General features: G+C 44.9%; 1 protein-coding gene across 5 annotated transcripts in view; it reads left to right on the top strand.

Annotated features, from left to right (window-relative positions):
- Window positions 1–3,174: 3,174 nt before the first annotated feature.
- Window positions 3,175–25,255, top strand: part of LOC143369261 (rho guanine nucleotide exchange factor 17) — a 57,711-nt gene continuing 35,630 nt past the window's right edge. For 2 of the 5 annotated variants that reach the window (XM_076812984.1, XM_076812983.1), the window contains exons 1-5: window positions 3,175–5,068; window positions 15,855–16,035; window positions 19,086–19,715; window positions 20,745–20,981; window positions 22,008–22,515. In XM_076812984.1, the coding sequence (XP_076669099.1) occupies window positions 15,874–16,035; window positions 19,086–19,715; window positions 20,745–20,981; window positions 22,008–22,515 (1,537 nt within the window). In that variant the 5' untranslated portion in view covers window positions 3,175–5,068; window positions 15,855–15,873. Of the gene's footprint in view, window positions 5,069–8,515; window positions 8,884–15,854; window positions 16,036–19,085; window positions 19,716–20,744; window positions 20,982–22,007; window positions 22,516–25,255 lie in introns of those variants that run through there. The other 3 variants (XM_076812981.1, XM_076812982.1, XM_076812986.1) reach the window with 3 other exon arrangements.

The raw sequence follows: 25,255 nt of genomic DNA on the forward strand, positions 1-25,255 counted from the left end.
AGTTTGTAATGTATTTTTATAAAAATTGGATGTCAATGCATCATCGTCTGAGTCTTCCCAATTTATCATGAAAGAACACGTATGGCTTTCATAAGAAATTGGGTATAAACGGTATAAAATTAGGTGAGGAAAATTGGTTTCTTCGAGGAACATTTCGGGGTATTGAACTGGTTAGAAGAGTAACGTGGGAGTGGTGGTATTTTCGATCTAAGTAACTGCAGCGAGGGGAATTTATACCATAGCTGGCACTCGATCTACAAGTATAGGTATACATCGAACCGCTATTGGAGGCATATCTAATATCAAAGGGATTGCGGGACACTACATCCATTGCTACTTTCTTGAGGGAAGAAGGGCGCAATGTTGCCACGCAGGTTACGGCAAGAGCTCCATGGATATTTTGCGCAGTAGCAGACCAATCTTGGAGCAGCAGATGCGTTTCGTAGTCCCCTGAAACCCGGCTAGTCCAAAAGCTATAAATATGTAAGTATGAATGCGTGGAACCTCTCTCAATCTCTCGAGCCATCAAAATTCTCTGTCCTCCCTTATAATTGTTCTCTATCATTTTCTAAGATAGTGCACCACCATGCTGGTGCCTTGGCAATTCTGGAGGACGACTACAAAGTGTGATCCACACTTCAACGGTGTGCGCTTCTAGAAGATTATGTGTGCAATTGTATTTCTAAGAAAAACTGATAAAAGGTCTTTTCACTTGAAGCTAATACATACATCACCATTTCTTTACCTACTCTCTTTGGTATAGAGCAAATTGACGGAAAGCAAAATGCTCCGACCCAACTTTCCTATATTCCCTTTCGAAAATATGTAATAAACTCTTGTTTGGCTTATCAATTGATTTCATTTCGTCTGGATTTTCATTACGGACAAAGGCAAATATGAATTTCGGAAAACGCTTGGATCGTTTTTATGATACCAGTGAAACACGATGTAGGAGGATAACATGTTTGTGATGGAAGTGTTAATTGTATAATTCATTTCACGTCTTCAAAGTGTGAATTAGCCTTAAAGTGACTCTCAATTTAGGTGTCAGTGTAGGCATCGCGTACAACGTTGCCGCCGTTTCCATTCTTGAAGCCATATCCCAGCCTGGTGAATGGTAAGTCTCGTGGAGTTGCCGTTACGTTGTTAGTAAAGGCAACACTAATAGATTTTCAATGAACAGCCGGCACGTGACTTTGCCTATGGTTACGCAAAATGAGCGAATCCAACGTTACTAAGTTGCTGCATTATTTCATCAGAACCGAAAGAAGCTGAAGAGGCTCGAAAGACTGCGAATAATTTCGCTAAAATTTTTAACATTCATTGAGTGCGCCGTTCGCTTAAAATGACTATACGCCTTGAAGAAATCAAGTGGCATGAAATACAGAAAATTGAACCTTAAAAATGTAGAAACATTGAAAATAGAAGTTTCCTGGGTCTCGAAGCTGTTCATACTTTACAAAGATAACAAATGTTATCAATACTCTAAATTGCCCGACCGTGGATTATCTGTAATTAGAAACCGAAGTTTCCGCACGTACCGCTGACAAAGTTCAAGCAAAACATCCTGTCAATAAGGAGTGTCTAAAGGATAGCAGTAATTACATCGCGTGATGATACTTGTTGCTCTCGTGACCCCGTACTGCGTGAAAATCACTCCAATTCGAAAAGCAATCGCGTGACCACCGTCAATTCCGTGAGCAATATTTCAGATTGCTTCCTAAGATGTTTACTCAGCGCCGATCACGATGAAATCAAGATGAATTTCGAGCTGGACTTTGTTAAGTGAATAGCGTCTGTGGCGAACGGGAGGGGTCGCAAGAAAAGTCACTGCGTGAAATGTCGCTCGCGTCATCGGGAATAAATTTTAAGATGCGCCGAATAAACCAGTGAAGTGTAATTAAACTTGTTCGTTGGGATTGCGCTTTTCAAGCGGGAACGCAGTGCACGTCGCAAAACGGAATCGGTCCACAAAAACTTGTTGAAACATCTTCGCGATTTCACGTCGAACGTGCACGAAGAAAAACTGTAATATCATACAGTTGACTTGAAATTAAACACAGGCGATTACAATGAATTTGAACTGGAGAACTTGTAATTCTGAAATAAATCGTGGTAGAAGAGGTTGGAAGGTATAACATTTATTTAAGTTCTGTGGCTCATAATGCAAATAGGAACTAGAAAAAGATTGTTCCGTAGACTTACTCAAGCTTCGAGATATTAGAGTTATCGAAAACTTGGTATGGTCGACTCCTTTTCGGCCAGTTGCATGGCATTTATCCTGCTGTCGTCTCTTACTCCCAACAGGATGAAAATTTCATTCGAAGGAACACGAAAACAATCCTACAGAAGCTTCACGATTTCTCACAGAATTACTGTATACTCCAACACAACGAGTAGCATTCGAAACACAATCCTTTCCCGCCAAAACGAAATTACCAAGTGAAGGTCACAACGAACCAAGGCAAAGGGAAACGAGCCTATCACATTTGTCACCAAATGAAAGGATTAAATTCGCACGATTGCTTAAACGCATCCAACCAAAGTCTCCTTCAACAAATCCCTGCTGGAAAAAGTTCAATCACACCCGATCTAATCCCACTGGCCCCAGGAGCATGGCGAAGCATTTGCAAGTACCTACTACAAGGAGCTCGGAGGAAGAAGAAACACGACGAGAATTTTCGTGGCACCACGAGCTGAGAATTCTCCCAGTTGCACGCACACGCCGCTCGGGCCTGGAGTTAAGAGAAAGGCGCTATAGAGGTCCCCTCTAGTGAGATTGGGCCCCGTTCGGGTCTCTCTCGCACACTCTCTCGCGACGTCGAAGGTTCCCTTCGCACCGGTTCGTGCTGTCGGGTCCGGCTCGGCTCGTGCACACACGCCATGGTCTGTTCGTGTCGAATCGGGCCAGGTCTTCGCTGTGCCCAGCTGGATCCGGACGCCCATTTGTCGGCCACCAGCTCCTCGTCGTCGGCGTTCGCGCGGCCCAGCCGAACAACGCCAGATATCCGTTCTCGATCGGCCTGTCGTCTCTCGTCGTGGAAACGAGCAGCGTGTCTCTCGGTGATCTGATGTAACCCCCTTCTCTCTCCCTCTCTCTCTCTGTCTCTCGTCTGCCGTGAAACCACATCGGCCTCGGTGTGTATCGCCTCGATTACACCAGAACGGTTCAGCGTCGCCGAGCGGTCCCAACGTCTGGATCAACGCGGAGCGCACTTGCTCCACGCCAAGATGCTGCCTGCAGCCTCACGCGGCGATAATTAAACCTGGGTGAGCCCACCGAACTGGCTGGATCCGTCGATCCGTTCAGCGTACCAACGATCGCCGGACCTGGGCCTCTCGATCGTGATCCTGGACGTGCGTTCGTCCCTGCTCCTGTTGCGCCTGGATTCGCGTGGATCGAGACGGGATACGTGTGTGTCCACCGATGATCCTTCGCCCAGAACAGGATTTACCACGTCTCGTGGATCGTTCAGTGAATTCTCGTCAGGAACTGTACGGCGGGGTTGTATCTGTCCGGTTGGGTTGTGCCTTGAGGCCCCTGCGATTCGGCGATACGTGACCAGAGGTGCGCGGAGAGCTGGCTCGTTAACGCGGACAGAGAATTCGAGAGGTTAAGTGATTCGACGGATGAGGATCTATTAGTGGATGCTAGAAACTGAAAGGTTCTCGGCTGGAGGAATGGTCGTACGTCCGCGACGCGGGGAAAGCGGACGTTTTGTAACGATTAGCGTGAGATTCCATTCTGTGCTTTCGTGCGTGAGTAATTAATCAATTAATCGTCCCGAGTAACGGAAGAGACGGGTGATTTTCTTGACGGGACTGGTTTAAGTGGTTCGCATTAGCATCCTTAATCTGCTACTGTTGCTGAATACAATCCCGCGTATATATAGTCGGAGGGGGGGAGATTAATGCTCCCATTGCGACGAGGGGCCTGAATTCTTCGAGCAAATCAAAGCGCGCACGGTGCCGTTTCTCGTGAACTGATAAAGCGATACGCGCACTTACGGCAGATTAAGATAAAAGTACAGAGCACGTCGAAAAGGAAAAATATTTATATTCCTCCGTAGACCGTCGCCGAGGCACGATCGCTCGATGGTATCGCCCCCCCCCCCCCCCCGAATGATTCGTGATCAATTAAGGCTCGAAAATTGATCGAGCCGCGCGGAAAAAAATGTTTCGCGAGAAGTGAAAGTGCTTTCGTATCGTCGCCGTGCCGCTGCATTCCGTGCGTTTAATTCCAAGTGCATTCGTGATTAATTAAGATCGGAGAGAAGTGATCTTTGCAACGCTCGGAGGATCGTGAAGGATGCCTCTGTGTCGATACGCGAACTTGCCCCGCGAAAACCGTATTCGTGATTTACTCATCTAGTCACACATTTGACTTTAAAATTACTTCGCGGGGAAGCAGCCACCTCTGGAAAAACGGGGACGAATTTTTCATTCGCGAGTCAAAGGTTTTGTTTACCGTTCACGATCCGCCAGCGGACTCGTCATAAATTCAATATTATGATAATATTATCTCTCGTCTAGATAACGCACGAACGCTTCAGCGAAATCTCGAATCCGACTGGGCGAAGATTCTCAATAAACCATTGGTCGCGGCACGGGCCGGGAACGGGGAGCAGCGTGTCTTTTCGATCGTCGGAACGATTCAGAATTCGTTTAGAAAGAGGCAGTCGGATCGAAGTTGGAAAGGAACGGGCAGACAGAAGTGGAGCATCTAGATTTGTAGAATATTTATTATCGTTATCCGTGCTGCGCTGGCTGTCGAGTAATGTACGCGATTGAACGACATCGAGTCAACGATCGTTTGGGAACGGCACCCGGCTTGGCGGGTTCGAGAATTGGGAAGATCTCTGCTTCGAAGTGCAACGTGTCGGTATAGTGTCTTTCGGAGTTCGTGCTTCGCGGAAAGGCTGTGGATAGGTGATTTTTCGTGCACTGGCCACCGTTGGTTCGACCAAGTTCCTGTTATGGATATCTTCACAGTCGTCGAACGGGAATACTTTCTCGAGTGGAATTACGCGGATGCCATCAGGGGAAGCATTTTCAAACCCTCGCAGGAGTAAGTAATCATTCTGTGGAATCCTGGTCGGAAGGGATCTTGACATTGTTGTTTAAAATACACACCTCGACGCCTACTATCTGCAGGGCTGACAGCGATTTCATTCCCCAAAGAATCCCTAATAATGAAACGAACTTATGAATTCCAATGCGACGGCAAAAGTCACAATACTGTACACAGAATTTTTTTTTGCATTCACACATGTGAGAATACGTGCGATTCTTATTCCGCTCTAGTTGGATGCTGGTCTGAAGGGTCATTGACGTATAAACAAGAATTTAGTCAGTTTCACCTTCGGATTAATGAAAAAGTCTAGATATTTTCACTAAAACGAATGCTCTGTTTTATTATCCTCGGGATATCTGGATTAGAATATTTCACTTAGCTAAATCTCACTTTTAAGACGTTATATTACATACCGTCATGATCCGTATCCTTCTGGAGTTAGTATCCCTACGCAAACCTTTTAAACTAAGACAAAATCTGAGATTAAAATCTGAATGACGACAGAACTACCACAATTTCCTGGTATCAACAGAAACAATAGTAGTCTCCGCTCGGAGTTACTCGAAAACTCGTATGAAGGTATCACTTTCGATCTCGATCGCTACCATATCGCAATTAAAATAATCAATATGCTTCTCCTTTCAAAAAGGTATCGTAATCCCTATTCCAAACACAGTGCTCCATTAGTATGCCGCGAGTCTCGATAATGCTACCACCTAAAATACTCCACCTGCTGGAGTATCCCTCTTAAAGTGTACCAGAATCACGAACCGTGTCCTCCTGGGGAACGAGTGCAGCTTCGATAACCGTATGAGAAAGTACAATGGAGCACGTCGGGGGCCCGCTATTTATGAATATAATGTTCGATCGTCCTGCGCAGCGGCGGTCCGTTGTTCGAGCGGAAAAGATGTGGATTTTTTATCGATCGGTGAAAGTCGAAGTTCGCCCAGTAATCTCGGCGATGCCGGAAGACCCGGCTGCTCCTCGGCGATCCTCTCGGGGGGGAAAAGTAATCGGCATTGTGCTAGGAATGCGCGTACCTTCGCCTTGTGTCACCGATCTTTCCCAGCCAGTTACGCTACGCCGAAACGACGGCCCGTATCGAGTGCTGGTGCTTCTCGATCTCGTCTCATAGAGGGACATAAATCCCTCGAAAATCGAGGACGCGGGGGACGGATCTTGATCCTCGCGATGATAAAGGAACGCGCGGAACGGGGGACGAGAAAGTGGCTGGCGCACGAGTCGCTTGTGCATGCGCAATTTTTCTGGGCAGCCTTTGTAATCCCGCGGTTCCTTTTATAATTCCAGCCGAAATTAAGGGAAAGCATGGTAGTTACTTTATATTAGTTCAGTGCTTTTATGGAGATACGAAATGATTGCGTTAGGTTGTCGGTGGAGGGATTGGAGGATGGAATGTTTGGAAAGAGCGATGCATTTGTTGCAGAGGAAGATTCTTTGGTTCTTCGTTTGTTTCTGGGAGAAAGATGCTTGTGTTGAAGTGGAGAATGTGAATTTAGGAAGCTAGGGATGTTAGATAATATGTATTATTTAGGAAGACTTCGATTTCACGCGATAGCTAAGTACGAAGGGGTGAACTTAATGAATTGAGAATTTTCTAGTTAAGGGGGGAAACCACTGTAATGGTCTGAAAAGTAAGGGTGTTTCGGGATTTTTTCAAACAACAACGCCAGTAATTCAATGTATTGCTTAGTACAGTTAATATGTACACATTGAAGGGTAAACAAATTTTTTTCAATCAAATTCATAAATCCCTTTGCGGTATACTCTTCGTCAAAATGTGCGCTGCGGTAAAATCTGTGGCGTTGACAGTGCTTTAGCCATATGGTTAATCCGAATTCAAAAAGACAACAAAATATGGAAACTAGAAGCCTACTTCTATTACGTGACGATCAAAATAAGTCAATATCGCGAAAGATAACAGAATGGCGGACCGCTGAAAAAGAAATTATTTTTTGGGGTAAAGATGTTGATAAAAAAAATAGAAGGAGGCCGTTCATTAAAAGAAACTGATCGTCACATAGTAGAGACGGGTTTTTCGTACAATAAATGCCCTTGCTCGTGTCAATTGGATGTACAGTTTTCTCTGTATACTGTCAACGCGGTTGAAAAATGTCATTCTCAGAAAAACACGTTCAAACCGCTGCACTGAAAATACTGTATCTCCGTCAATTTTACGAATTTCTTCGTAAAATTTGGAGAAAGCATTCTTGAAACGTATGTCTTTCAGGAAATGTGAAAAAGGAGAAATCCAGAGAAATGGTCTCCCCCCTTAAGGAAGGGAAGCCACCGGTCAAGTAAAGATACTTATTAAATTTATTACATCGATTGCTGGATGCAATTGTGTGAATGAATAAATACCTCAGTAATAGTGTTCACTGTCGCGACATTAACCGAGGAATTCCAAATGCCGAACGGAGCAATCAGTTTTCGCAGCTGTATTAAGACAGGTGCGAAAATATTCGAAGATTTTACCTTATCGATATCACATAACCATGCTATTGGCTATCTGATTATCAGTATTATTTTACACTCTCAAAGTAGCTCATACATACGCGTTTACGGTTCGTGAAAATATTCCAGACAGAATGCGTCCTCTTTATTTATGGATATTGAAAATTTCATTAAGGTAATAGAAATTCCGATTTAACATTGCTTCTATAGCGAATTATTTCGCACTGATCGGTATCACGGGATCTTGTTCAATCGTGCGTGAAGGATCGATTTATCGAAGCCTCGCGTCACTTGCGTTATCGTTCCTTTTCATACGCGACACTCAATGATCCACGTATTATCTACTGATCATAGAAATTTTCCTAACATCGATTCCCTTCGAATTACGCAACGACCAATTCTACCTCTACACCCATTAGTTTTTCTTACATCCATCCATTCCACTCCAAACGTTCACGATCAGCTACAACTTTCACGCTCCAAATGGACGAAATATCTCAGACCATAAAATTTGTGTTATCCACAAGTTGAAGAAATCGATATTCTCTAAGGGGGTAGTTTCTCCCCCACAATTCTTGCCCCGATTTACTCTGCTCCACTTCGCGCGTGTATTACCAAACAGCCGATTTTGGAGTTGACAGATTAGCATTTGTGCTAAGTAGGCATCGATACCTACCATCCCAAATACAGTAGCATCCATTGAAATCCTCTTCAGTTTGAGAGTGAATAGATCGATCCGTGGGCAAGTAAACATCAAAGACCCACGTGATATCCGGCCAGTCTCCACTCGAAGGCGGCAAAGAAGGGATGTTCCTGGTCGCTGATCCACCAGCTCTCCAAAAGACAAGACGTATAAATACCTTTTCGTTTCGGGTCCTCTCCGTCTCTCTTTCTCTCCATCTCCTCCTCTCCCCCCTTGTCCCGTTCTCCCTCCCTCTGGTAGCACGAAGTCTATTTAGATAATCTTCCGCTTAGCGGGAGCGGCACTCGCCGCGGCAAGGGAGCCCTCTTCTTCGCGAAGGCTTTCACCAAGGTGGCATCATATTCCTGATCCGCCAACCGACCGCGTTTCTTCGATCCTACGACTTCGCTACGGCTACCCAGGTGCTCCCGATAGAGAAGCGACATTTTGGCGAACGCCACGCCCGAGCGTCGCGTTTCGTGGCTCCGTAACTCGTCCGACGACGTGACCTTGAGCCGGTACCGGTGCTCTCGTGCGACATCAAGATCCGCGACCAGCTACGGGGAGGCAGCAGTCATCATCTCCATCGCCCGTCCGTGGACCACTCCGTTCACTCCGATTCGCCGCCACGGCATGCGGCTGTTTCGATCAATCGGTAAGCGAAACGACCCTGTTTTCGAAGATTCGGGGGCGTGTTGGCACGCGCCAGAGTAGACGCTGACGGCAGCGCTCCGATGATGGCGATCTGGGTCCGTTCGCGCATGTTGTGCGGGAATGCAAGCTTCACCGCGGGTTGTCGTGCACAGTTTCCGTAGAACATGGTTTTCTGTAGGGAGTAGGGGATTTGGCTGTGATTCCAGGTGCAGTAGAATCTTTGTTATAGGAATATTCAACATTATTCAACATTGGACGATGGAATAGCATTTCTGTTGTGATAACACTAAGTTCCATTCTTGTCTTACTCCAGTGGTAGAAAGTTACAATGAAGTTGATGGTGTACATGTTCACACGTGAGAATGGCATTGAACTGAAAATGCGTGTTGTGTTAATTATAAAAATGAAGCAATAGGTAATTCGAAAATTGGCAAGTGGGTAAGAGTGTATTTGAAAATGGAAGGGGTACAAAGTGCTGAGAAAGCTACGTTTAGTGGTATCCGGAACATCTTCTTTGGGAATTTTCAAAGTACTCTTGGTATTTGAAGTTCAGCTCGAGCATTAATATGGTAATCAACATTAGAAAGTAGCATGTTCTGTCATGCAATTCAGCAGCATCTGCGTTTTGTCGAAGCTTTTGCTCCACACGTGAGCGCCTTGGAATTACGTGGCGATTATCAGAATTTAGTTATCAGATCCTATTTTAATTCGCCATTCAACAACTTATCAGTATCTGTACGAGGGTACGTTAAAAAATGATTGATATCCCCGCGACGGAAACATTCAGCAGCAAGTTCAGCTTGCTGATAACGAACCAGTTTCTTCGAGAATGATTACAATCGATCGATAGAGTAAAAGCCACTCGAGGGAGGCCATTATCTCGCGTGTGTTTCATTGTTTATCATTGGGCACAATTGGCCGGCTACGTGTGCAGCCGCAGATGTTCGCGGGCAATTAAAAGTGATCGACGCGAATCTGCCCGATTCTCGAATCGCCCCGACAAATTAGGGCCGTATAAAGCGAGCCAGGGGCGAACGGCGGGCCGTGACGGTTTTAAAAGGTTACAACACGTCCCCTATCTTTAGAACCGTTTCCCTGAAAAGAGAGCCCCGAGAGTGCAAAAGGGTTCGCGTTTTTCGGCAGAGGAACGCGAAGGTGGCATTTCACCATGACTACCATGACGAATTATCTTCGGGATTAAGCAAAAACTTTCTATTTACAGATCTGCAGGTAACTTTAGAAACTATTTATTTCTTCCTGTAAAACGTCTGATCTTCGAAAGCTGATTGCAGTGAATAATCCACTGAAATACATGCATTCCAATTTACACTTCACTTAACATAATGTGCAGACAGAGAATGCTCGTTAGTAAGGTGTTACTAATATTGTACACCCTCTTTAAAATTTTAGTTAAAAATGGATTTATTTCGCAAAAATTTCGGTTGAACGTCATTTGTAACTGGTGACATGGTGGTGCACGTGTTAAATCGGAAGAGGCGTTATAAATACTCACTGTACATAACATCATACCCACGGTATACTATACTTCTCAACCCAGGTTTCCCACGAAGCATTTCAAGCTCGATCCTTGCAACAGGCATGCGCGCGAATTTCAAAAGAAGAGTTTTTAAGCCACTTGGTGCCCAAAGGTGTAACTCTGTTTAATTCAGTCTTGACCGAAAAAAAAAAATGGGCGAGAAAATCGGGGACGCATCCGAGCGTGTCGCGGCAGCTTATCGTTTCGCAAATAAGCCCCAACGACGCCTTCTTCTGGCACATTGCGATGACAAAGCATCGCGCATGTTTATCGGTTGTTTGCACCGAGGCGCGTTCGGTCTCTTCGTGCAAATAACGCCGTATGGAACGGAATGCAGTTGCCTCTTTTTCTTCGGCGCTTTCCTTATTCGCATCGCGCCCCGATGTGCCAAGAGCGGACGGTTCTCCAAAAGATCCGGGGGGCCAAAATTAGATAGAGAGACGTGTTCATTTTGACGCAACGATCCTCCCTTTCTTTTTAAAGAAATCTTGCCAATTGAAATAGTAATTGACGCAGAGCAGAACTCGTGACGCTGTTCCGTAAAAACTCCCGCCGATATTTCTGATCTTCCGTTTCATTCATATTTTATTTCTTCTACATTTCTGTTTATTATACTCAGAATTCTGACGTCCGTGCAGTTTCCCTGCTCCTTTGTGCAGGGGACACCCGCGACGAAATATAAGTCCGCTTCCTTCGATATTTATGTTGCGAGCATTGTCCCTCGAATGCTTCGTATATTTTCCGCGTGCCAGACCACTTCGGAGTACGTGGAACCTCTCTCCCGTCGTGCTTGAATGATCCAAATCTGGGGTCGCGGATCTCAACCAAAATGACGGTACACAGGCTCTTATAAGTACCTACTCTAAATTGCGAAATTAAATACTAGAAGAAACATTCTACAACTTTCACTCGAAATCTCACTCCAGCACGATTACCTCGGGTTTAAAGCAGATTCGTCTCACAGGAACCTTCCTCGCATTCCCCCACAATTTCCACAGACAGATTGTATAAAAAATTGTCGAAAATAATCTACGACACCTTCTCTCGATGCTTCGCTTCAATATGAATAATCGTGTCACCGTGATATCCAGGTGGGCGGGAAACTCTCACCATCCCCCCCCAGTCATGGCATACAACATATTCGAAATTCCGCGCCGCGGCGTCGCGTTCTGAATTTAATTAATTCGCGGCTGTCGCGCGATTCCGATGGCGCGTGCCGACGTAAACCAAGATGAAAACTTCTTAGAATCTTGCGTGTGCGTGTGTGCGTGGACGGGCGAGCGGCACGGAATTCGAGAATATCGCGGGTGCCGGTTCGAGGAACGAAAAGAAAGCGAAAGAAAACGCCCTCGGGTATCCTGCCGCGCACCAGGCGTCTTTGGCTTCCTCTCCTTCTTTTTATTCGCACGCCGCGACCCTGGCACAAGTTCAATTCGTTCCGGCCAATTGGACCCGGCACACTGAAAGAGACACCGTTTTCCGCGGCCCGATCGACCATTTTCTCTCGAGGAATTCGCGTCGCCCGTGTGCGAGCTCATTGCGAGCCTCTCATAGCGAAATCCGTATTTCCATTCGCGCGCCTCTCATGCCGGTGTCGAGTCAGGTGAATGAGTCAGTTATTTCCGTTATGCTTCGTTCTCTGACATCAAGCTCGCCTGATAGGGGCTCGCATTCTATGAGAGGAAGCAATTGTTGTATTCCCGCTGGCTGTCTTTTGGCTTGATGCGCTTGCTTCGTACGCGGGAGAGATATTAGCGATGGCATTGGATAATTTTTAACGCTCCGTTGGTGATAGATCGGTTGATCTGGATTTTCAAAGCGTGTTTCTAAGATTGTTGCATGTGTTGATTTAAAGTCTGATTGCTAGGGGAGGCTGGCTTAAGGGGTTACGCCTGTCTGCAAGGTCTGAAAACACAAGTATTTTCGGGATTTTTTTTTTAAAATAGTCGAAGACTTTTTTTTAATAAACCTTTATGTATTCGAAAGTGTACATGTTAAACTATTAGTGGTCGTTTTTGCGATGGAAAATATAAATAAATAATAAAAATATCTATAGCGATTATTTCTTCAGTAATTTGCGGTGACCACTCTAATTCTGACCTGTTTAATCTGAAATAAAAAAATCGCGGGAATTCAGTTAGTATATTGGATTATCTTGTCCTTAATCGTTCATTATCCCAAAATATTAATTTGCTACAAAGTGGCGGCTTCTCATAGCAAAAGTATCGATTTCCACCACAGAATCGCGCTCATGTCTCATCATTTTTCATCTGTAAAATAAAAACTACCAGGTCAAAGCTACAGTGGTCACCGTAATAAAAAAACGCTGCCGGGAGATCGCTTATAATTCCATTATTTATTTAGATATCGCATTGCAAAAGAAAACTACAAGAACATTAAAATATATACTTTCGAATATACAACCGTTTATTTAAAAAAGTCTTCAAATTTAAAAAAAAAATCCCGAAAATTCTTGCGGTTTCAGACCTTGCAGGTGGTCGTAACCTCTTAAGCCTTATAATATTAATTTTTAATATTTTTTTTTTACCATTTAAAGATTGAAATTATAGACGAAAAATCGACTGTTGTTTTCAAAATGGCATAATTCTCTTAATTTCTAAAAAATAAAAAATTTGGCCCGATGGCCCTTAGAGAATGTCATTCTGAACAGATTAACGGAAAGTTTATGAAAAAAAGGTTATGATGCTGATAAGGTGGCCCTCTGCTTGGTGCAGAGGCTGCTGCAACCGCAGAAAACGACCGGCAATATATGACAAAAGTGTGTCAAATAAATTTTTCTATATGAATAAAGGTCCCAAGAACAAGATACAATTATAAAATTTTCGATTTATTTCACACCTCCCGCGAAAGAAAATCCCAAAGGTGATCAATTATTAGGCGTCGAGAACGTATGTAACCCCTTAAGCTATCTGAAAGAAGGAGCCGTTTAAACGGCGGGACAGGAGTATCCTTTGTGCCTGACTCGTCACTTCGGAATTCGAACTCACCTTAGCGAACAGCACGGCTCCCGGAGGTTAGAAAGGGTTCGGAAGGACCTGGCGGATCGTTAAGGCGATCCGTCGAAATAATATTTCTCGCCTAATCCGAACCTGTTCCGTGGCCGTTCATAAATTTCAAGCAACACACGCCCATGGTGATTTGCATACGCCCAGAAAGGACGTTATTTTTATGTAGTTATAATGCAAGCGAATGGTTTTTATCCCCGTATAAATCTGAAGACCATGCCGATCGCGGGGCGAAAGGCAGCCCATATTCGCGGTAATAAAATGCGTTAATACAATGTTCGCAAATAATGTTACGCCTTGCTGCATGGTCTGGCTTGATTTTCTCGCCAAGCAGGACTGTATCGAAGCCGAATGATTTCCAGTCTCCGTTATTATTTCGAGATCGGCGATGAACCCTCCGCGTTAATGCCTCTTTAGCGAGGAGGACGCGCGGACCACTTTAACTTCCGATATAGTCAGCCTTCAGCAATCGGAAATAGAAAAGGCATACAAGCAGATATTTATAAGCCCCCAATATTTGCAACTACCTATCAAGAATTCATCGCGATACCGTTCAGGCAGAAGCTGGCATTACGAAAGTCCTCCTCGACGATGAATTAGAGCATCCACGCGGTAATTTATTCAGAATAAATGAAGCATTGGTAACGTAATTTTTATGCAACCCAGGCTTTCCTTTCTTGTTCAGTCAGTGACACCTAAGTCGGATGTAACGGTTTGATGACGCCAATTTCCGGTTGACTTCCAACGCAGGTAGATTGTATATTGAAAAATTCAGTTAACCTTCGTTATGACCGATCTGTATGAAAACTGTAACTACTATTTCGATCTATTTTATTAGGGAAATTATTGCATAATGCTAAAAGGTAATTAAGGTTAGTTGTGGCTGTAATTAAAGTAACAATGTATTTAATTTGCATTCTTAAATACCTATGCTAGTATTAAAAAATAATATTATATCATTAAAAACGAGACATCTATTTTATTCCATCGTTTAAACTTACAAAATCTCAAACCTTTTTGTTTGAGTGTAACAATTTGGCCACCCAGTGTAACTTAATGCATTAGATATTTCAATTGTACCGAAGGAATAAGGGGGACAATTATTATCTAAACTCTAGAAGAAAATTTGAATATCCGAAGGCTTGGAAAATAGAGTAGTTTATAGAAACTCTTAATAACAAGAAGAAATCTGATTGAATCGCCTTCCTTATGCGAAGCCACGCACGCACGTATACACGCACGCTCGCACGCACGACGATTGCTCGTTAAATTCTTGCGAACGTTTGCACATTCCCTGATAACTGTTGAGAACCATTTTATTTATTTACGGTGCGTCGTCGGTTCTGAATGATATTCCCGCGAATTCGCGAGAATGTTCCACCAAAGTCAGCCCAAAGCTCGTCGTGTATGCGCGTCGCGATATTATTTAAAAGCTTCGTGGCTATTTTATAGATCAACGTGATCTATCACGAAAAACCATCCCTGATTGCAGTGAATCTCGGAACGTGATCTCCTTAAAATTAAATGTCCACGTTTCGTTAGTAGTGATTCTAATTAGTGAAGCAAGTACTCAAGTTACTCAGCAAGCAAGTGAAGAAATACTTATTTCCGGTGCAGTGAAATTTATATTATATTGGAAAGCAACCTTCGATCATCAAATCGTAATCGATAGAGAACCACCATTCAACCGAACTTTGTTCCCACCACTTTCATCTCTCAAAGCAATTTTCTGTATTGAAATTATAATGGAACAAATACTTCTCATTTCACCCCACTTTCTGTATCAATATAGCACCCCTTTTTATTACCAGCCAGCTTCCCAAGTGGGTACGTAATTAATATCTCATCGAACGAGTTAATTGAATCCCTCTAGGTTAAACAATATTCCGTATCTACCTCACAGTCAATAACGGGGGAGGCCTGTCTAGAAATTTTCGATTTTTATATTTTCTACAGCATCTTAAAAATATTCCCTGAAAGTGTCAAGTTAATCCGACCCAAATTGACAAAGTTATACGCGTGTAAGTAGGTAAGTGTTCCTCAGTGTAGCGCTCAGACCCAAAACTTGAAACGCATTTTCCCCAAAATCATGTTTTCAAAGTCGGTGACACATAACTAAAAAATTAATGAACCGATTTACTCGAGGCTCAAACCCTGGCGGGGCGTATTTACTGCAAACACAATTCAAGTTTATCTTACGTCATGAACGCGAGCCGCAACTTCATAAAGCACGGATGAAAAACACTGTAATAGAGAACCATTTGCCAGGACAAACTCGGTATTAAAATAAAGAGTGTTCTTGAGGGGGTGCTGCTTCTCGCAGGCGAGAGAGAACGGAAGAGGGCGTTTGCAAATTTATTTTCCCGTGGCTGGAGAGAGTATTTAATCTGGTTGGTTATCTCTGTGCAGGGTGAAGGGAGGATGAAGAATGCCCCGCGTCGGTGGAGACGGGGGTGGCGGGCCGGAGAAGGCAGGAGGGAGCGGATTCGGAGGATGGCTCGGTGGTGCAGCGAGAGCCATGACTGGGGCAAGTGTCGGGGGTGGATACGTCGTTCTGGGAGGCACCAGATATGGTCTACGACTTTCTCAGGTAAGAACCTTATCTTTTCTTTCATCAAATCTGCTAGCCTCTCGTCGACACTCCTCTGGAACCTCTGTTAACTATTGCTCCAGGACAGGGGTTACGAGGAAACTTGTATCATGAGCCGTGGGCCCTACTCAGCACTGCGTCGTGTTAATCTACTTCTTATTAAGTGCAACCCATTTACTTTTAGAATAGAATTATTACCTGAGCCACTAAGTAGGGATAATAATTCTTCAAATAAAGCAATACTGACGTCTGTGGGGTTCCTCATCCTATAGTTTTAAACTATTATAATCTTCTTTTTTGCTAACTCTCCAGTTCTGTTTGCAAAAGTTTTTATCGTCACGCGTTGGATCTTACTATATTGAATCTCCCATCGAATAGATACCTATCGATGATCTAGGTTGCTGTGCCAGCGTGCCCAAATGTTCCACCGTTGGAAACGTATCGTCCAAACGAACAAGAATCCGAACTCCGTTGGCTGTCGCGACGACCTTCGACGGATTCGCGACAGAAAGAAGTTTCGCGCGAGCAAAATGAAGACGTTGGATATCCTAAATATAGAGCCGATCGCGCAAATAGAATGCCACCAGTCAGTGACTCGGGCCGATTTTGAGCCATCTCCCTTTTTCCTTCTTTCTTCCTCTTCCTATTTTTCTGGCCGGCCGTCCTCGCACAGCCGGAATAATATCCACGTTGACATCATACGCACACGTACTAAATAGCTGGCTACGTGGATCCCGTGACACACGTACAGACGAGCCCGCGGATCCTTGCCAAGTCCTTCAATCGCGACAAATCACCGCGAGTACGCCGCCTGATCGGGAGTACGTGATTCGAAGCTCACATTCCGACTTGAGCCAGGCAGAGGACGCCTCTGAATTTCAACCCTACGCTTTTATTTGCCGCTCGAGATAGGTGTCAGGCTCTGAACTGATCCCTGAGTTGATCCTTTCGTCTTGTCTCTGTTCTTTCTTCGCGCTGAAATACGGAGTCTCGGCGAGATAGACGAATTGGTAAATGCTTACGCAGAGATATTTGGACTAATTCGCAGACGATATTCAATGTAGAATAATTATTTTGTGGGTACATAGTTTCTTAAGCCTCTAATGAAGTTGAGAATGTTACTTTGTTGAGGAGAATGAAAAATGATGCGAACTTTGGAAATTTTTTAAAACGAAACCATTAAATATAATTACTTCCAGCTTTATGGCTTCATTCGTTAATCTTTAGAGAATATGAAAAAAAATGGTATGCAAAAATAGTGGTTATGTCCGGAGTTATAGTGCTTCAAATAGAGCGCCTTACAAAAATCATATGCGCATTGTTAGCATAAAATCAGCCGTTGTAGTTGTCTGGAATAGAAAATTTAAAAGTTTATGTAATCTGTATGAGTGTGGTTATCGCCTGAACTAGATTAAATGAGAAATACTGAAAATTAAAAAAAAAATGGAAGCGTCTAAAACAGACATCGATTTCTGCAAAATATTCGCTGTTTCTTTAAGTTGCAGAAGTCTAATTTTGCGAAAATCGACTTAGTTTTAGTACCAGCGAGAATGGGACATCTACTGAAGATATATGCCAAGTTTGAAGTAAATCGGGTGATTGGTTTTTAAGATATCATGCTAATGCTAATTAATTCGATAAACATCATTTTGAGAAAAACGCGTTTAAAGTTTTAGGTACCTACTGTTATTTTTTAATTATTTTTTTTTTAAATGTTGCCTAAATATGTACAAATATAGGCATAAAGTTTTCAATTAATATAATTTGAGGGTTTCTGTTAAAAAAATCCCAAATATCGTGCTCCTTTTCAAGCCGTCAAAGTAGGAAGACCCCTTAAACAGTGTGAATATTATTTTCGAATGCAGCTATTTCGCCTTCTTGTTTCGCGTATTTCCCCGTAGTACATAGATCGTTCTCAGTAAACGTCGGTGTTGGAACGAAGATCGAAACGGGTCATTTCGGAATGTATGTGTCTCGCTATCTCGGGAGGATTTCGAGAAAGGAGATTAGATGGTTCTACTTTCCAGCATATCCCCTGTACATCGTGTTGCATACACAAGAGTCAGAGATCTATTTCAGAGGAGTTTATCTCCAGCTCGTTCGTGGGAAGAAACAGCGTCACCTTACCTCAACGCCATTGTCTCCACTCACTAGTCAGATCTTCTTTACTGCAATCGTTCCAGCACACTGTACAAGTTCAGTAAAAAGATGCGAATAATAATCGTTTGAGGAGTGTCGCTGACATTTCAGAACTCCGCGAGATACAGATGGAAGAAGTTTCTTTCTCGGGGTGTCAAAGATGAAAAGCAACTGCTGTTAATAGCTCCTTACCGTAATGTACAAAGTTCAAAGGCTGAAACGACTTCCTGAACATTCGAAAGTGTAATGGAGTTCGAAAGTGGTGACTGGAAAATAGTTTTCAGTCGAACCACGTTTAATTTTCACCATTAAGTGAAGGGTAATCGTCCAACAGGCTCTAGCCAATTAGAATTACGATTCTCACACAAATATCTCATCGTTTTTTTACAAGTCAGAAAGAAAAACTTGCGGTATGAATTTGCACATTCTGTAGTACTACATTACTGACGGATACACGGCTAGAATTCTAACACGGTGTACACAACGGTAGAACTAAATCCCTGCTGATTCAAGGAAGTGTAACATAACAATGTGAAGATTCAGCAGTTTTTAGGAGTCAATTTCCCACGTTAACATATGTTGTTTGCAGCGCCAACCTACAAACACCGATCACAACTGTTCAGTTATTGGAAGGGTAACTTGTTCCTCCTACAGGTGTCAATCTATCAAACCCTTCTTCCTGAGAATCCTTTCAGTATTCAGTGCAGGAACCCTCGCAGAACCTTACCCAAACAGACTTTCCCACGTCGTCTCGTTAGCAACAAAGTTCTCAGTCCTCGCACCCGATACTTCAATGAAAGATTAATCATAATTGTTCAGCAACTCGGTGAAAGAAACTAGCATCCAGCCATGACAAGCACAGGGGAACTAGTTTCTTCGGAGGGAAGACACACACGATTGTCTCGTTGCAGGAAAGCCTGCCGCCGTCGAACCCGCGGGAAGAGTCCCAGGAGAGACGACGAAAGAGGAACTCCAGGGAGAACGACTCGAGGGAACGGCTGACGGAGAAGTCCCCGGAGAACCCTGCGCTGGAGCTGACCTCGAGCATCGCCGATTGCTGTTGCATCGGTCCACGTTCCCGTCTGCCGTTACCGAGGGTCCCGACCACGTCGGCGGCCACGTCCTCGTACCCGTCACCGTCGTCGACGTGCGGAACAGGCGGAGGAGGCGGTGTAGGTGGAGCTGGAGGTGGCGTTGGAGGTGTAGGTGGACAGACTCCTTTTCCTGGGCCTCCCACGTCTTCGAGCAGCCGTGCCGCCGGCATGGAACAGCCGGCGACGCTGACGACGCCAACGACGTCGGCGCAACCGTTGGTGAACTCTAATAATAACCGAGGGATGCTGCAAACGTCGGTGGGGAACAGCACTGGCCAGCACCATCATCCACAATCGTCCGCAACTGTAACGACGGCAGTACCGTCGTCCTTGCCGCCATCCTCTTCGACGTCGTTCAGCACGTCGACCGCCGTCCCGACGCTGCAGTCCGTCTCGGTGCCGCGGCAGCTCGCACAGTGGACCAAGCATCAGACGCTGAAGCTGCAGGTATTGATCACGATCGTTCACGAGCCACCGTCGAGATCGTTATCGGGTCGCAGACGCCTCGAACGTCTCTCGTGCCTCGCGCAGAATCATCAACGGATCCGGGGATCGTAGGTTGCGGTTCGCGGCGGTTTGTCGATGATCGGAACGATGGCGCGCTGGGTACTTTATAGAGGATATTTTTGGTGATCCGTGGACGGAGGAATCTTTCGGTGGCCGGTGAAAAAACTGTTGTGATTTCGTAAGAGTGAGTCGGATGGTAGGAATTTGGGACGAGGTGTCTTCGACCTGGGACGCTTTCTGTCAAAACTTGAGAGGCGGCTTGCAAGGTGGTGGTGAGGATGTGGTATTTTTAATGGCTGAAGACAGGAGGTGGTAACCATCGAAATTGCTTTGAGACATCGCGGTGTTGAAATTTTCTACGCAGCTTTCTTAATGATTCATCGACATGCTTTCATCGACGACTGTGACATCTGCGCTAGTATCTCGGACGCGTATCGCTTCTGCCACGTTGCAGTTGTCACTCATCGACAAGCCACCGTACGGACATTGCTCACTCCCGAGTTTTTATTTTCCTTTCGACATCTTCGTCGAGATACCAATTATCTTTCAGCGGGGAAGACGCCCCCTGCCGTTGTTACGTCGATGTAGTTCCCAAGGAATTTTCTGGATACCCGAAGTGAGAAAAAATCGATGGTAGAAAAGTGGTGGGCCTAGAGAATCGGAAACTCGTTCGCGCGATACGTAGGTATCTAGTCGAAGAGCGATATTCTATTTTGGTCGTCATCTGTCTTTTCCCTCGCGGCAGGCACGAGGCAGCGCACGTTGCGCAGCACAGCCGATTCAAAAATTGATCTGGCCGGGAGTGCACGATTTTAAAAAGCGTCCGAATCGAGGAAGATATAACGAGGAATGGAAAAAATGAAGGAGGAACCCTAATTCGAAGAAATGATGCTTCCAGATGATTGCTTGCTACAAATTTCAGCACCCATTGTCTTTAAAGGAGATACAATTTTCGTTTTCTTTATTTAGGAACCAGCAGTGATAGCGGTGGACCGATTGCACAGGTTCCGGTGGAGCGGGGGCGGAGGAGGAAGTGGCAAAAAGTCCTCTTCCGGCCCCCGGAGCGAAAAGGCCGAGCGCCTTCGAGAGCTCACTGAAAAACTCAAGGGACCAGCGCCAGTGCCTCCACCCAGAAGACCTTCGCGTATCCAAGCATCCTCTCCACCCCCGAGTGGATATCAACCACCCTCGCAGAACTATCCACAGGTAAGGAAACAGAGAATACTGCCTAGAATCTCATTTTCCTCTCAAAATATCTGCTACAGATATTTTTCCTTCGGAAAGCATCAACAGAAGTGGTAAGACACGTTTTCTTCTCAACACAGAAGCGAAATAGTTTGGCAAAACGTGCGGCACCGACAGCGGTAGTCACGCGCGTTAAGCGATTGTGTTACGCTGAGCGGCAGTGGATCAGGCGCGCCGTCGATGACTACCACTGTCGCCGCCGCACGTTTTGTCAAACTATTTCGCTTCTGTATTGAAAAGAAAATGTGACTTACCACTTCTGTTGATGCTTTCCAAAGGAAAAACGTCTGCTGCATCGCGTGGCCTAGTCAGATTTTCTCCTAGACCCTTAGTTTTGGAAATAAATTTAATGATATCTGCAAAAATGAGTGCATTTCGGGTGTTCTTTTCCATTTGATCGTTGTTTAAACATATTCAAATGTTCATAATGCACTAATAACTTATATCGTTTTATTCGGGAGGGTTCATAGAATCATTTGACGCAACAAGCAACCGAATAACTATTACTCTTTCGATAGAAAAAATGTTCAAAGTTGAAAATTTGCAGATTTTTTTCAAAATCGAATTTCTCAAAAGCTGAGGGTGATTGCGACAAACAGTTTGCGGATTCGTTTTCAGCGCATGAAAACCTATAAGAAACGGCTATTGAATGTTACAAGTCCGAAAAGTGTCAAATTTTGTCGAACTGTGTTATCGGAGGAAACCCAAATTTACACCAAAGGTTGCAGACATTAGTCGTTTGTCTGCAGCGATTCAGTGTTCGTACCGTATGTTTACGGATGACTTATAATAAAATCTGTGAGCACACTAAGCCTCTGCATCTTGAAAACAGTGACAAAGATCATATTCACCTACTTGCGTCCAAGTACCTCCCGCATTTCTTCCGCCCGCCGTCCGCAATCGTACAAACTCCAGCAGGAATCATTCGCAACTTTATCTCGCAAGAGTGTCGGCCCCGTCTCACCAGCAACTCGAATTTCTCCCCAGGCAACGGGTCAAGGATGCGGTCGCTGCGACGGTCGTCCTTCCTGTCGAAGTTACACGTACAGCGAGGGCAGCGGCCACGGGGCGGGCAACCAGCACCCCCAGCAACATCACCCGAAGACGATCGGCCGAAGTGACAGTGTCGGTGACGAGTGTTACAGTGAGCCGGGCAAAGACGCGTGCAGGAAGCCGTGCCCCGATTCGAGGAGGTCCTCCAGAGCGGGCAGGCAACACGACAGGAACAGTGGTGATGTAAGTGACATAAAAAACGAGCTGAACGCCAGTGCGGACGCAGCGAAACACCTTAGACAGTACAGTGATTCGGTGGTGGATAGTGCTACGTGTGTGGACGATCTGTGTGACAATCTGAACGTCGCCTCGGGGGCGGCGAACGAGGGAGAAGCAAGGGATGCGATCACCAGGTTGGAGCCCAGAGGACCTCTTCTCACCTTCCAGAGATCTGGTGCACCCTTCAGGAGCGCCTCCTTCGGCCAGGTGGACTTCAATCACGGTAAGCCGTTCCTGCTACTTGTTGCGCATTTGCGCGCTGAGATATCAGTTCGACAAGTTCTAAACAATTCATCACCTTTCGCCTATAGTTAGATAATTTTATTTGTATTCGGAGGAAGGTGTGTTCAACGTGAAATTGAATTTTCTGTATAATTTTCCCACTATTGAAAGCACAAGAAAGTTGTTCATATGAATGGCGGTTGCTTCGAAAGGGGGAATATGATATTGGACATGAATCTTCTGTGAGAGTACTTGCTGGGGCTTCGTTTCTTTAATGGAGTCCTATATTTTAGTTATACCCGTCTTAATGTGCTTTTCAAGACGCAGTTGCGGTGGAGAATAATGTGGATTTTGATTAATCATTAACTGGATACATAATCGTAGATAGATTTTTACAGGTCGACTCAGTTGCTTCTGTGTTATTAGCATTAGGAAATCTTGCTCCAAAAGGATTTCCTATTCGTAGGAATTTGCTACCAGGTGACAACTCGCAGGCACAGGTGCTGCATGTAAAATTCTGGCGTGTGCGAAATACGTGGATGCAGTGAAAATATAAAATGTCATAACAAATAAGGTTAACTATACCGCTATACATAATAGAGACCTTGAGACACTCGTGCATCGAGTTCTCGCAGTTAAGACTGTTAGATATAGTTACAGTGAGTCCTCAGGCTTCTGGTGATGCCAACTGCAATGCTGGCAGAACATCGGTGTCATTTTTCAAGAAGACACGGTTTACACCCGGAAATCTCTAATAGTTTAAACTGCTGGTGACGCCACAATCCACCCCAAATTTGTACAAACTATTTACGAATACGTAAATCATTTACACAATATTCCTGAAACTTTCAGACCCGCTTACTTTCACGTGGTTACACTTTCAAGATGAGCTTAGACACTTATCGACTTGCATCTCGACATCTTTCTATTTCTCGCACCTATATCATTATATTTATCTATCCGTCGCTGTAGATGGTTGCAAACCAAATGGCACAAGCGATTTGAATGGGGCGTAGCGATGGGGGCAGAAGCGACCCTAAGAACAGTTACTCCAAAGTATTCATTGTACTTCGTTTCCGTGTTTATCTTTTCGGGTCTTCACCTGCTTGAAACTGGTTCTACTACTCGTTCCTCGTAGACTCCGCTGTTTCGCTTCTTCAGGGAGTGTTATTACTGTGGACGACTCGTAGACGACCATATTACTCGCCACCGTTCGTTGCGAAAATGTTGAAACCACTCGAGGAGCAGAAATTAATGGCGCTCTTATTCTTATCGGGCCTCGTACTCCCTGCACAGGAAATTAAGGTACTTGGAAACGCTGGGTAGTTCAGTGAACCACTGTCACCGGAAAATCCGCAGAATTATGCGAGTTAGTATCCACTTGTTTCTAGTAAAACACGCGTGCTCCTGAAGCTGCGATCCTTTTGCAGTGATAGATATTGTCGAGGCATTAAAATTACCTGTGTTTTTTTTTGTAAATAGGACACGATGCTTTTGATTAATACGTAACTTCTGCGCCACGCAGAGTAGTAAATATCCGAAGCACGATGGAAAACTTCCCGCGTTCTATTCGAAACCGCAATATACTGCGAAATTACGAAGAAAAAGGCGAGGAAGCTCCGCCAACGTTACGTAACCAGGAGGCGATAACGTCGCCGCGTATCGTTTTCATTTTCGCCTCGCGGAGACACGATAAATAATCCCCGGTTGCCGCGAAACGCGGAAATTTCGAAGGTAGAGCATTGTCAATTAATTATATGATTTGTATACGGCCACCGTTGTACTTGTAAATATTGGCCGAGCCGTCGAGTTCTCGCGAGAATGCAGACTCCGGCGGCATGGCGGTACGCCAAATAAACACTACCCATTATGTCTATTATTATATTCATGTAGGTGTCGGTTTGTATAACTAAGGATAGGGACAATCTAAATCCGTGAAAGCCAGAGCGATGTCTCGCCTCTCGCGAGACTCTTGTTATCGCGAAGCTTGGGCGGGGAAAAGTATATTTTTTCCATCTTCTTCGTCCTCTTCTTCCTCTACCACCGGAGAACGCGAGGAGGCAGCTTTCTAAGTTTCTCGCGTTTAAAGAGAGGCATGTCGCGCCCTAAATTCGTTGACACTGGCCGACGCGTATTTTATTCGCGAATTCCAGTCCAATAATTTTCGAGGGTACCGAACGGTTTTCCCGCGCAGAACTTGATCGCGTCGATCAACGATAAGCCGGCTGTCGCACTTCATCTTCGCCGCGGAGCGTCTTTCTTCGTTTTAAGCCTCTCTCGCCCTAAAATCCCGCGCTCCCATTTCACCTCGCCGGAAAAGAAATCGGTCGCGGTTCAGGCGCCGCCAAAAATAACGGCCCGTACCCTCCCCCGAGAATCGGGATTTTTCACGGCGACCGTCCCGCTGGTGGCAGCGTAACATTGACTTTCGTCTAGGTATAGTGGTTACAACCCTGAACTACATACCGAGGCAGAGATTCGGTTTCATAATAAAGGCGTAGAAAATAAGAGGTGCATCGGAGTCGGTTTTCCCGCCACCTTAAAGGTAATGCATTTCTGTCCCTGGCCTGAATAAAACGGCGCTCTGTACATAGGTGATTATTAAGTAAATCCTATCACCTTCGCCAAGGACAGCTCGGAAACGATGTCGTAAGAAAAATGAACAGTCGCAAAATCGTGTATCAAGTTTATTACAGACGGTATCGCTTTCGATTTTTAATTATCGCTACAGGTGGTTGAAT

Source organism: Andrena cerasifolii, chromosome 5, assembly GCF_050908995.1.
Source record: "Andrena cerasifolii isolate SP2316 chromosome 5, iyAndCera1_principal, whole genome shotgun sequence".
NCBI classification, from domain to species: domain Eukaryota; kingdom Metazoa; phylum Arthropoda; class Insecta; order Hymenoptera; family Andrenidae; genus Andrena; species Andrena cerasifolii.